Source organism: Mercenaria mercenaria, unplaced genomic scaffold (assembly GCF_021730395.1).
Source record: "Mercenaria mercenaria strain notata unplaced genomic scaffold, MADL_Memer_1 contig_1961, whole genome shotgun sequence".
NCBI lineage: Eukaryota > Metazoa > Mollusca > Bivalvia > Venerida > Veneridae > Mercenaria > Mercenaria mercenaria.
The window spans coordinates 1,826-15,570 of NW_026459984.1; the positions used below are offsets into that span (position 1 = coordinate 1,826).

Here is a 13,745-nt window from a genome sequence, read left to right on the forward strand (position 1 = left end):
TAATTCGTTTAAACGAAATGTTATTTCGTTTAAACGAAATCATTTCGTTTAAACGAATTAGTTATATCGTTTAAACGAAATAACTAATTCGTTTAAATGAAATCATTTCGTTTAAACGAAATAGTGATTTCGTTTAAACGAATTAGTTATTTCTTTCGTTTAAACGAAATCATTTCGTTTAAACGAATTAGTTATTTCGTTTAAACGAAATGATTTCGTTTAAACGAAATAAAAAAAAGTCTCACATTACCTAAGTGGAAAAAAAGTGCGTAACATGTCACTTTAGGGGCACCGTACTAATGAAATCAAAAGAACGGAATGTCTTTCTTATTTAAGACGAGCGTTAGTTAGAACTTAGAAGCTATTACTTTCATCCCTAATATCCTAAAAACTCAGTTTCTTGCTTTCATTTCTTTCTTCTATTTTCAGGTCTTTCGACAATCAGCTTACTTCTCACCAAAGGAGCTGTCGGTATGTAGATCTGTGTATTCTGGTGAGCGATATAGGTCCATCATGGCCCTCTTGTTTTCATTTCTGACAACTTGTTTCTCTTATTGTACTGTGAAGGTTTCTTATGTGTCGATAGCATTTTTAATATCTGCATAGGAGTGTAGTGTGACTTAATTTTGATATCTTTAGTATTATACATTGACTAATGGTGTTGTTGCCTGAGTATAAAACAGGATGATGCATAGTTTTATTTAGCAACAAGCCTATGTTTTGTGTCGGGTTTTCACACGGACTTTGAACTTTTGATTATTGATAATATAAACAAGGATAGGTCCCCTAAAATGTCCAACATTTATTCTTATTTAATACTGATTTATTAGACATTAACATGTGGCTGCTTCTGATTCAGTTGGGCGAGCAGTTTTGACTGATCGGTATTTCCCTCCTTTCAATATGAAATATCTTCTGAACGTTACGTGCTTTAAACTTGGATAACACTTTTACTTGAAGCGACAGAGATTAACGAACTTATATTGTAGCGGCTATAACAATAAATTAAATGAAACACAAATAATTGCTAAGTTAATTTGTATTTACCTTGGTGACAAGGTATACACACTCCTTGACGTAATGCTTTGTACTTTCTAGGAGTGGATGACCATGTTGATTATTTAAATATTTAAATGTTTATTGTAAGAATTGCGTTTATATGCGTGTTTTATGCTTATTTGTAGTCGCTAACGTTAACTCATAACTACGACTTATCTAGAAGAATGCCATTTAAGTTGGAGGATAGTGCATGATACAGAAGCCGCTCTGATTCCTTCTTTAATGTGCCAGGTGTAAAGCAGCCATACACGGGTCCATTATTCGAATATATGTAATTTCAGGTGGATGAGTGAGGGGAGATCTCACAAGACCTGGTTTCGCAGTCAGACAGTGTTACCACCTGACCACTGCGTTCATGTTGGGGAAACATGCATTAAAGAGGGTTAATGATATATTCATAGGATAAATATAAAGCTGAATATGTGCATCTGTTACAAAATTTACCAAATTACATTAATTTCATATTGAACATTCATTTGTTTTTTGTAGATTCTCTAGTTTGTTACAGCTGTAGTCATGGTCCGGCGTCGAGTTTCTGTGAGAATGAGACAACTGTCCAATGTCCCAGCGGGCACGTACGTTAATTTGTCGTATGTTTTTTTATAGATTTGAAACTATTTTTTAACACATTAATACGCAACAATCATTCTTACTCCACACCTGTCTCAGCGAAATTTTGACAGATTTGAATGTTAATTGGAACATTATTTAATGATTATTTAAGTTAGATAAAACATAACAACGATAACAGTTGAGAGTAAATGCATTGTTCTAGCCTTTGCAGTGTGTCAATAAGGTAACCTAGATATTAAAAAAGTTGCAAATGAGGGTCGCTAAATGGCAAGTAGTGTCATAATTCTGTTGCAAATTTACTCACTTATGGAAGTTCTGCACATTTGGATCAATTTTTTATACATTTTAAAATTTCAATAAACCTTGTTTCTTAAGACTTCAGAATATACTTAGAAATTTGGATAGTAAAAATGAATAAGATGCGTTTTATACTAGACTGATTTGAAGAAAAAAAAAGACCTCACACAAGTTTTCATAATGGGAATCTGTGGGAAAATCACAAGTTTGATAACATTTTTGCAAGTAGAATTGTTCAATGAAATTTCTCACAGTCATTAATAAACGTGTGTTGTATAATATGTTAAAATAAAATGTACAATGTCTGTGTGCTTGGACTTTAGATATTTGACGATGAATAAAATAATCCGCATATTTCAAGGCGATTTTGAGACACAAATTGGAATTACATTGTATTTAGCATGGCAAAATTTGGTGTATCATATTTTATCTTTATGTCTTTGTCATGTTAATAAATTTAGCTTCGAATTGCAGTTAATAAATACGATGAATTCCTTTCGAGACTTTATTGTGCGTTATCCGGAGGCATGAACACAATAGTTAGTTTTCTTTATTGTATGTAAAATTGACAAAGTGGCTGCAGCAAACATCGGGACCCATTTAAAATGCTGTAACTTACAATTTCTTGAAGAATATTGTCAGTGCTACATAAAAGTCAAAAGGAAAGCTAGCGCATGTTTGATACAAGAAAAATATTTTCAGTCAAACACAACTGCAAAATCAGCTGAAAAATGAGACCCTAAACTGTAGTGGTGGTGCATGATCAAAAATTCCATGGTAAATTCTGTCATATTTTTATTTTATAATGGAAATGCTACCTGCATTTCAAGTTGATTTCAGCAAAAAAATGCAAAGAAAATAAGGAAAATAGCTCGACAGAACAATAAAACTGATGACTATTTGAATCCGCTAGAATGAGATAACCAATTTTTTCGGGCCATTTTCCTATTTAGTGTCTGTATACCTAAAGCGATAAAATATGCTCATAAACTGACATCAGATATTTTCTGCAAGTGTAAATTAGTAGATGATCATATTTGTATCAGAAGATATGGGTTTTGAAGTGGGTACTTTGAATGACATAAGCTGCGCAGTATTAATCCCGGCATATTTCTCGATCATCTTGTTGCATATTCATTTTTACTTATAAAGGAAACATATTTTGTTCTCTTGGCTGAAATGATTTGAAAATTGTCGAAGTTAATAAACTCTTGATATGGTGGCTGATTTCTGCCATTTCGTGTGTTCGTGTTGGCGAAGCAAAATGTCGAAGAAACGAAAACACGAAAGGTCGAAATAATGCATATTTGTTCGTGTCGGCGGGTCGAAATGCCGAAGGCACGAAAACACGAAAGGTCAAAAACTGCTTACTTGTCGTGTGTTCACCTTCCGACGTTCGAGGCGAATACACGAAGTAACGAAACATTGAAGGCGAAATAACGAAATTTCAGAGGCGAACACACGAACTTTTATATTAATCACTTTTCTTATCGGAGAGTATCAAAACTTTGTGTTGTCGCCCTTCTTTTGTCATGTCTTCGTGCATTCGCCTCGAAAGTCGAAAGGCGAACACACGTGAAATAAGCAGTTTTCGACCTTTCGACCTTTCGTTACTTCGACACAAATACACGACAAATGGGCAATTTCGTCCTTTCGTGTATTCGCCTTCCGGTAGGCATGCGCATAACAATTACACATATGTTGCTGTGATGAATATGCCATCTAAATAATGTGTTTTACCATTTATATAGAGAATAATAGGTTAGTGCCGTAGATGAGAAAGTTTATCTGGCGAGGTGGAGGAGGTTATCGGGTGAGCCGAAGGCGAACCTGATAACGTCCGGAGCCGAGCCAGATAAACTTTCTCCATCTTAGGCACTAACCTATTATTCTATTTATCTTGTCATTACTTCATTTTCCGATATTTGGCAATTTATTTTACAAAAATAAGTGTGCGACAACCGCTTTAATGACGTCATATTCGTAATGACGTCACTTATATGATGACGTGATTACCGGCAAAATCGCAATAACTTCTTCGTTTTTGAATAAAAACTCATTATTTGACCACTCATTTTCTTAGTTCGGACATTTCCAACACAATGATGATGGTTTCGTTGCAAAATTTTTTATGACAACAGTATCAACCATAAGGTCACATGATCAACTGACCGTATATCACTGGTCACATGATCAACTGACGGTATATCAAGAAAGATATACGGCACCCTGATATCGGGTCGAAAATACTGCAAGTGACAGGATAAATAGAGAATAATAGGTTAGTGCCGTAGATGAGAAAGTTTATCTGGCGAGGTGGAGGAGGTTATCGGGTGAGCCGAAGGCGAACCTGATAAAGTCCGGAGCCGAGCCAGATAAACTTTCTCCATCTTAGGCACTAACCTATTATTCTATTTATCTTGTCATTACTTCATTTTCCGATATTTGGCAATTTATTTTACAAAAAAAAAGTGTGCGACAACCGCTTTAATGACGTCATATTCGTAATGACGTCACTTATATAATGACGTGATTACCGGCAAAATCGCAATAACTTCTTCGTTTTTGAATAAAAACTCATTATTTGACCACTCGTTTTCTTAGTTCGGACATTTCCAACACAATGATGATGGTTTCGTTGCAAAATTTCTTATGACAACAATATCGATCATAAGGTCACATGATCAACTGACCGTATATCACTGGTCACATGATCAACTGACGGTATATCAAGAAAGATATACGGCACCCTGATATCGGGTCGAAAATACTGCAAGTGACAGGATAAAAAATAATATTTGTCTTAAAACAAAAGATAATGATTTATATTCCATAAAAGATGTCAATGTGTAGCTATTTTATCACTAGTATTAAATTTGTACATTCATTAAGCTTCTGTCAGACTTACGGGGCATATCATTACGCCGACCTGAGCTTTGAATACTATCTAGATAATGTGTTTGCTTTACCATATACAAAAAAAAAAATCTCAATTTATGATAGAAAATTTTTCAATGCAATAAAACATGTCACTCTTCAAGTATTTCAGTTCTGGTATAAAATTCATATATGATTTAAACGCCCATTTTGCGCCATTATTACAGTGCATTAAGACAGACCCTAACCGAAAGATTTGTCGCGTGTTCGTGTCGGCGGGTCGAAGTAACGAAAGATCGAAAACCGTGACCTCAATTTTCGTGTGTCCGGCTTTCGCCTTCCGAGGCGAATACACGAAGTAACGAAACATTGAAGGCGAAATAACGAAGTTTTAATACCCGCCGATACGAAAAGTGATTAAGTTACTTCGTGTATTCGCCTCGAAAGTCGAAAGGCGAACACACGACAAATAAGTATTATTTCGACCTTTCGTGTTTTCGTTACTTTGACATTTCGCCTTGCCGACACGAACACACGAAACGGCAGAAATCAGCCACCATACTTTGAAGACAAGTCATCCATTTATGCAGTTCATTAGTGACGTCACACATCTAATATGAAATTTACACGCTCATACTGAAAATGTTGACAGGTGTATGCTGAATGTAAAAGCATCATGGAGTCCTACACTTTATTAGTCATCGCACCATCAAATAGGAAAGCGTAGCAATTAACTGTAGAGGGGTCAATTACTAAACATGCACTGTGCTTCACGATTTTCGCATCGTATCCTCTTTTGATAAACTTTTTGACCAATTTTACAAAATTTTTATTAAAATAAGGGTTATGTTTAATTTTCCGAATTTTATAAACTACATCTCCATAGTATTCCGGGTGTGTAAGTCCAAGTTTTAAAACTGTTTTAACGGGCGTATTGTATTTTTCTAATAGTTCAGATGATCTGTAGTAAAAGGGGTAAGTTCACTAATGGTCAAAATTAGCCCAATCTCAGAAATAGATAAATTACACACATATGATAGAGCAATATATATTCTGTTCAAATACCTGACTCATTTCCAGCTGAAGGACATCATAATGGTTGCTATGGCAACAATGCTAACTACCTTAAAATCCGTTTTTACTGCAAAATTGGCATTTAATAATGTGTTACTAAACAACAAACACTGCTGTTATAAACATTAACAACACAACACTGATGAAATGCAAGTTGCTTCGATTTCCATCCTATCTTAGGCTATGTTGCTATGGTAACCCTGCATATTTGAGACAAAACATTCTTTTAATTCTAAATATTACAACAGTAGATGCTCTATACAAAATTAAGCAGACTATAACTTGTCATGAAATAATTATCAGAATAATTTGTAAAACAGCAGACAGTCAAATAATTTGATGTTGTCATGGTAACAACAATGTCAATATCATTGAATATTTCACTTAGAGCTACCCGTTTTTCTCGATCCTAGGACCTTCAGTACGTGAAGCGAGCGCTCTACCACTGAGTCAGATGGACTACCAACCGTTACGCGTGTAAAACTAATATATATTTCTACTGTCATTTCCAGCGGAAAAACAATTTGTTTGCGTTTTATATGGTGTTCGTTATTTGGGTATACATTTTATGACATTGTAAGATATTTTTGTACTTATTTACATTTTAAATGAAATTAGGGCGATTCCAGAATTAACTGTAAGGGGGTGTCGGACGGCAATCGAATTTTGTATTGACGGGTGGTGGGGTCCATCGGAAAATCTTAATTATGGGGGGTGGGGTCCATCACAAAATCATAATTATGGGTGGTGGTCCTCAGAAAATTCGTCTTTATGGGTGGTGGGTTGATTGTAAAAATATCGAAAATATGGATGGGTGGGTGTTTGATCACCTCTCCTAATAACTTACGGATATTTTCCTTTCTTTTTAACTAGAAGTCGCTACTTTACTAACCGCGATACACGGAACGCAATTTTTACATCACTGATGTAAAAAATATTATCATTTTTATTTCTGTTCATTAAATTTTTCATTTTTCTGTCTCGTTCCCGTTGAATTTACAGTCAGCGTCCTTAATTGCCGAAAGTTTGTCCATCAACATTTCCTGACGTAATAGAATCGTGTCACCGATTATGTACGATATCTCGCACTTGTGTAGAATTCAATAATACCCGTGAAGACCGATTGATAATTCCATTTTTCCCACCTTTCATCCACACTCGTGCATTCTGACAACTTTTGTGCGGCATGTGACGTTTGTTATGCCACCAGTGACGGATGTTTCTCATACGCCGTGAAAAGATATAGAATGAAGCTAAATGAAACCGAGGCAGGTCGAAACGAAAACATGCGTGAATTGAGTAAAAAAATTGCATGAAGGTCAGTCGAATTTTTTCATGCTCACACAAAAATTTTAAACGGGCGTACAGATTCCACTTAAGATCGTATGTTAATAAATCAATGGTACCGATTTCATTATCCGATGCCGACGTAAATAACATATCGTCATCATCCATATTAAGAACATATTTACCTCGGGTATTTCAATATATTTGTGAAGCACTAGCCGATTTGGAAACCTTATTTACAAGAAAATGTGTAAGTCGCTAAGAAAACCAACATCATAATATTCCCAACAGTAATTCTTCTTTATAATTATTACTGCAGTATTACGCAAATGTTTACTTTACAGTTATATTATGTGGCCTTACATGTAATTGAACTATTTAAACTGTTCATGCGCGGTTTATCTATTTTTCTGTCGAATTGTTCAGTTAATTCACATGCATATCACTGCAAAGTTAAACTATAAAAATAGTGAACATAAATTTCTTTAAAATACTTGCATGATTTAGGTTGAGCATGATAAAAGACAAAGCCACGTGTACATTTGATATGCAAGGTGAATTTATCTTCTAATAGTTTCCAATCATATTTTGCCCACAGATTAATGCAAATGATAGACAGACTTATCATAAATGCAGTTTAAAGTGTTAATGGCAAAGCCAGCATCGTAAAAAGAAAAGAAAAAATGAAACTTATTTTACGATGAAGTAAAATAAATGTGACTTGCGTAATATGTCATATCGTTTCCTAAACATTACCATTCTTAATTATTTCCATTATACGTTAAACAGAATGTGGACAAAAAAGATCACGAGTTGTTACTTTAGCGTTTAGCCATTTAAAGGCACTGACCTCCAGATTTTAGCTTAAAGTTTGGTCATATTTTGAATATAAGAAAACGAGATTTTGTTTCTAATCTGTCGTAAAATGCAAATCAAGATAGAGAGAGAAAAAAAACATGCTCGAGTTGGGAATCAAACCTGGGCCGCCGCGGCAATAAAAATTTTCCTGCGGTCCTGACCAATACACCACTGAGAAATAAGCGCGTAACGGTCGTCAAATAAATATAAAGGCAGTTTACCTACACTATACCGATATTTTGAATGGAAAGAAATCGCAGAATCAATTAATTCTTAGGTGTTTCTAGAACATAATATGTCAGTATCTAAGTTTTAAAACCTTAAGAACTATAGCAATAGATTTCTGATATCTAATTTTTTCTTCTTTGTTGTCGTTCGATCTGGAGGTCAGTGCCTTTAAAACAAGTTTACTAAAACATGTACTGTGTGAAATTATTATTCTAAAACCGGTTGACAAAATTTCCGTTAATCATGTCCAAAGAAAAGACAAGTCTTATCGGCGTCGGGGCATGATACGTGTATGTTTTAATGACTCGACATGATTCTTCCGAAACCATATTTCAGTACATTGTTCGGAAGATTTTCCTAAGGTTTGGTTGAACACACCTACATAATAAATTATGTGAACGTTATGATGGAAACGTGAACAATAAAAGAATGCATATGCATAAATATTGGGCCGTCTTGATAGAACCGGAAACAGACGTTTCTTCTTTGTATTTTGGCGGGAAAACTGCACATGCCTTCAGTGATGCTTCTTCGGTAATGACCACGTGCTTATAGAAAATTACGTATTGGCGTTATATTTTCGCGTCACCCGAAACGTTACTGTGTTAAAACTTTCATGTAATTGTAAACAAACTGCTCTATAACCAAACGAAAATGCATGCTTAAAAGCTTGAATTTATATCGTGTCTGTAGATCTACGTCCGTGACAGGCTCTTATAATATTTTTCATTCGAGTTCTTAATATTATATTTATGTATTCAACTTTTAAAAAGAAAGGATGTTTACGTTTAAACACTAACAGGCATGTCATGACGAGTGTTTCACCGGTAAACGAACATGTTTTACGGATGAGCTTATAATAAATCAGGTGGGTGGGGTATAGACATTTTTCTGCTCCGATCCTTCCACCTGGAAACGTATTTTATCAAATGTCAGCATCAGCGCATTTGTGTACCAAACTTATACATACACCATTTTGTTGGTATTTAACTAACCTTTCACTGATACAATATTTTTTTGGTACACGGATGCGCTGGTGCTGAATTATTCACCTGAACAATGAAAAATAGCGAAAATTCAGGTTTTTTGGCGAAACTAGGGTTGGATTGAAGCGATGTAAATATTCACATACTGTAAATAGAACTGATTTATTGATGTTTTTGAGAAGCTCTAATGTTAGTCTATTTGAAAGAAGACAGAAATGATATTTTAAAAGTATTTACTGTATTTGAAATTACAGGGCAAAATAGTAGGGTTAGTGAACTTACCCCTTTACTAAAAGCTTTCCGTAGCTTATGATAACGGTAACCCTGTTGTAACAATTTCTCAGTGATATGAAGATTTCTGTCATTAAAGTCATCTATCTTTGAGCAAGCTCTTGCAAAACGAATAAGCTGTGAAATATAGACACCGTTGCTCGAGGGACATCTCCATCAAGATGGGGAAAGTTGACAATTTCAAAATTAAAATCGTCCCTTTCATCATATATTTTCGTTTCTAGATTATTATTCACAATTCTTAAATTTAGATCCAGAAATGACGCTTCTAAATCTGAAGTATTAGCCTTGTTAAGCTGTAACTCTTTAGGGTAAATATATTTCACCATTTCTGAAAAATATTGGTTGTCCATATTTAAAATATCATCAAGATACCTTGAGGTTCCATTAAAAGCTTCAGTAATTTCAAATTGTGTCTCAATGGATAAACTAAGCATGAAATCTCGTTCATAACAGTTTAAGAATATATCAGCAATGAGGGGGGGGGGGGGGGGGGGGGGGGGGGGGGGGGGCAGTTGGTTCCCATCGGGATACCAATTATTGCCAAATTTGATAAATATATTATCTAGTAGAAACTTGAGAGCTTCACAGACCTGATCATAACTCCATAAGTTGTATCCTTTAAATGCACTGTTTGAAAAGAATGCTCTAGTTTCATTGCAAGCCAGATAATTAACGTTTTCTCTTGCAAATGTTTTCTCAATTAAAGCTAATAGTTTGTCTTTTATAAGATTATTTGGTAACTTAGTATAAAGAGTAGAAAAATCATCAGTACTTATCATCGAACATTTGAAGTGTTTGTTTTTTGGTAACATCTCCAGAGTTCTCGAGTCGTTTTAAGGTTACTATAGATATAGAGAGAATTGAAATTTAGGCTGGAGGATAATTTGGTTTTGTTTACATACAGTGTATTATCATCTTTTATTAGTCATCTGAAATGATTCTGGTCATGTTTTCTTGATAGCAATTGAGATCATCCTTTAGAAATAAAGCAAAAACCTCACCATACAAACTTTGGTGAGAGATTTGGCCTACAGAAAATGATTCAAACCACTTGTCACTTACAGTGATTTTGCTTAAGTATTTGGTTGGAGTTGCCGGGTGGTTAAGGTCGTTGACTCCTAATCCAGCGGCCCGGGTTCGATTCCCGGGCGGGGAAGCTGGAAATTATGAAACACAGGTTTCCCACTCAACTAGAGGAGTTCTGGTAAGCAACCCAGCGTTACTGGATTGGAACCAAGGCATCCTCACCGCCTGAAAACTAGCCAATTCTGGCTATCTAAAAGAGGTGGTTAAACTGAATAGGAATAATATGGATATGAACAAATTTATAAAATAGAAAATAGGGGCCTTACCGTGATTTTTTTCACAAACAGCAATTACATTAAGATTTTGTAACGTTGAAACTTGTGTTACGTGGGATGACGTTTAGGCTACTTCAGGGATGCACGCGATGCAAATATATGCTTCTACCGCATTTTGTGAAATATTTCACGGAAAGAGCCCCTTTTTTATTTCATAAATTAGTTCGAAATTTTCATAGCAAAAAGACTGCGTTAGTCGTTAGTAAATTGAATCGTTTTTTGTCGACAAAGTCGTCCACCAAAGCTCGTATGGTGCTTCTATAAGATCAAAAGAATCGCGCATATTTTTAGAACATTTAATGCTCAGCATAGTGGCACTTTATGAAATTTCCTATTGACAACACTGACTTACTTCATTCTGTTTCCCTTGTCAAGAGCATCCGAATGTTGTTTTTGAAATTAATCCAGCGAAAAAAAATGCCATTTTTACTCCAGATACTTTAATTTTTCATTAATTGTACGAAACAGCCCTTTGTTAAACAAAAAAGGAATATAAAAGATCTGAATCGTACAAAATGAAAGAGAGGTGTCCTTGTATATGAATACCGAATATCAGGGCAATACGGTATCTTTACTCTTCGACCATTATTATGTCGACCGACGTCAAAGAAGTCTGGCAAGCAACCTTAATTTACTCTATTCTTCGAATTGCGGTGGCATAATCACGCATCTTAAAAACCAGCTATGCCGGTTGAGGCCGAATTACGCATCCTCTTTTAAATACTTACCACATTTGTGAGCCTCAGTGGTGCAATGGTAGCGCGCTTGCTTATTAAAGGTTAAAGGTCAGTAATTCAAATCCTTCTTTGTTTCATATAAAAAACGACAACTTCAGATCGTCTTTACGTATCGTATCTTTAGAGAACATCACTTTTTCCTACACCTATTTTTCATGAAAGTTCTATCACAAACTAACGAAAAAATGAAAAGAAAATAGAGGGTTATGTAGTTCCTAGTGAAATGCCATTTATTTGTGGTAATATTATGACCGGGGAGTCAGTTTTCTATATAAAATAATGACCTCCCGGGGAGTGGGGGGCGGGGTCATTATTCTATGGGGGTCTTTTTGCAACGTTACACCGGCACGAACAAATATACATTATTTCGACCTTTCGTGTTTTCGTTACTTCGACATTTCGCCTCGCCGACACGAACACACGAAATGGCAGAAATCAGCCACCATACAGATGCTTCATTTCATCTAAACGGATAAGTCTCATCAATTCGATAAGTTCAAAGTAAACTGCTGTCATTTGGGAATTGTGTAACCTTATTATTATTGTAACCGTTACGGCTAACATCGTTATGTTTTATTATAACAATTTTTATTCAAAGCAGATATTTTAACGAGAAACCAGGTAGTTAGTCCGGCGTTTGCGCAAGTTATATGTTACCCGGCTATCATTTCGAGTTTATATGTATTCTGGAGACTTAGGTTTCTGGTAGCTCCCGTATTGTTATTTTAAGTTTTCCTATCCCCACAACAAACCTACATATACATCAAAATGAATATACAGTTTCATGTTGATCTTTTATAACATACATGTATACTATAGTTAAGTGTGTCTGTCGGATACGAATCAGTTGCCGTCTCATCTGGGTCATACCTTTATAACACGTATTCCAGTTTTACTTTAACTTGGCCGAAATATTAAGAAAGGTGCTCAAGAAAGGTGTTTAGTGCTCAATAATATCATCATGAATTAAAATTATTTGAATGTTCTTGAATGATCTAGAAAATATATGTGATATTTATGACAGTTTATTCTCATGATAATAATTATATCATGAGCGTCATTTATAACATATGGCTTAAATAATGCTTATTTCTCATTGCAAGCATGCTCCAGTCAATTTACACCAAAAATTTGTACTTATCATTCCCAGCATAATTCAGTCAATTTACATTAAGATATGCGTATATCTCATTCCAGTCAATTTACACTGAATAATGCATACTTCTCAGTCTGTCGATTTACACTGAGTAATGCGTATCTCGCATTCCAGGCTGTTTTAATTGCAGTACATTTGATAATAATGCGTGTTTCATTCCTGCTATGTTTTAGTCTATTTTCATTAAAATGATACGTTTATCTCATTCCAGACATGCTTCATTCAATATGAATTGAATAATGGGTATATCTCATTTCAGGAATACTTCAGACAATTTATATTGAATCATTCTTATATTCTATTCCAGGCATGCTTCAATCGATTTACGACAACAGGTATGGGTGGAAGCGGTAATCATGGGTGTACTAAGATATCGGTAACTAAAGAATATTCTGGCAGCACATGAAACGTGTTTCTTTCTAAAAAAATGATGATTATATTTCATTGATGTCTACCAGCTTTTAGTAAGCTTAGTGTATTTCAGCATGCCTATCTGTTTTGATATTTCTATCATATTTTGGTATATCTATAATTGGATTAGCCTATCAATGTCTGTCAAAGTTATATCTCTATCATGATTTAGTATGTCTTTATGTTTTGAAATGTCTATCCTATTTTGTATGTCTGTCATGCTTTGTCTATCATATTTTGATATGTATACCGTATCTTGACATATCTATCATAATTATCTTGGTATGTCCATCATTTTTTCCTGTCTATCATATTTTGGTATGTTTATCATAGTTTGATATGCATATCAGTTTTTGCCTGTCTATCACATTTTAGTATGTCTATCATATTTTGGTATATCTATAACATTTTGGTGAACCTACAATGTTTTCGCATGGCTATTATGATATTTTCATTCGGTACGTCTGTCATGTTTTGGCGTATCTGTCATGTCTTAGTATGTCTATCTTATTTTGGTATGTCTATCTTATTTTCGAAATAATGCACG

At 34.8% G+C, this 13,745-nt stretch overlaps 1 protein-coding gene across 1 annotated transcript in view; it reads left to right on the forward strand.

Annotated features, from left to right (window-relative positions):
- Positions 1–429: 429 nt before the first annotated feature.
- The window catches only part of LOC128552032 (SCO-spondin-like), a gene marked incomplete at both ends in the record, with an annotated part of 64,380 nt that continues 51,064 nt past the window's right edge, over positions 430–13,745 (forward strand). The window contains 3 exon segments of the mRNA XM_053533030.1: positions 430–471; positions 1,549–1,634; positions 13,095–13,163. Of these exon segments, the coding sequence (XP_053389005.1) occupies positions 430–471; positions 1,549–1,634; positions 13,095–13,163 (197 nt within the window).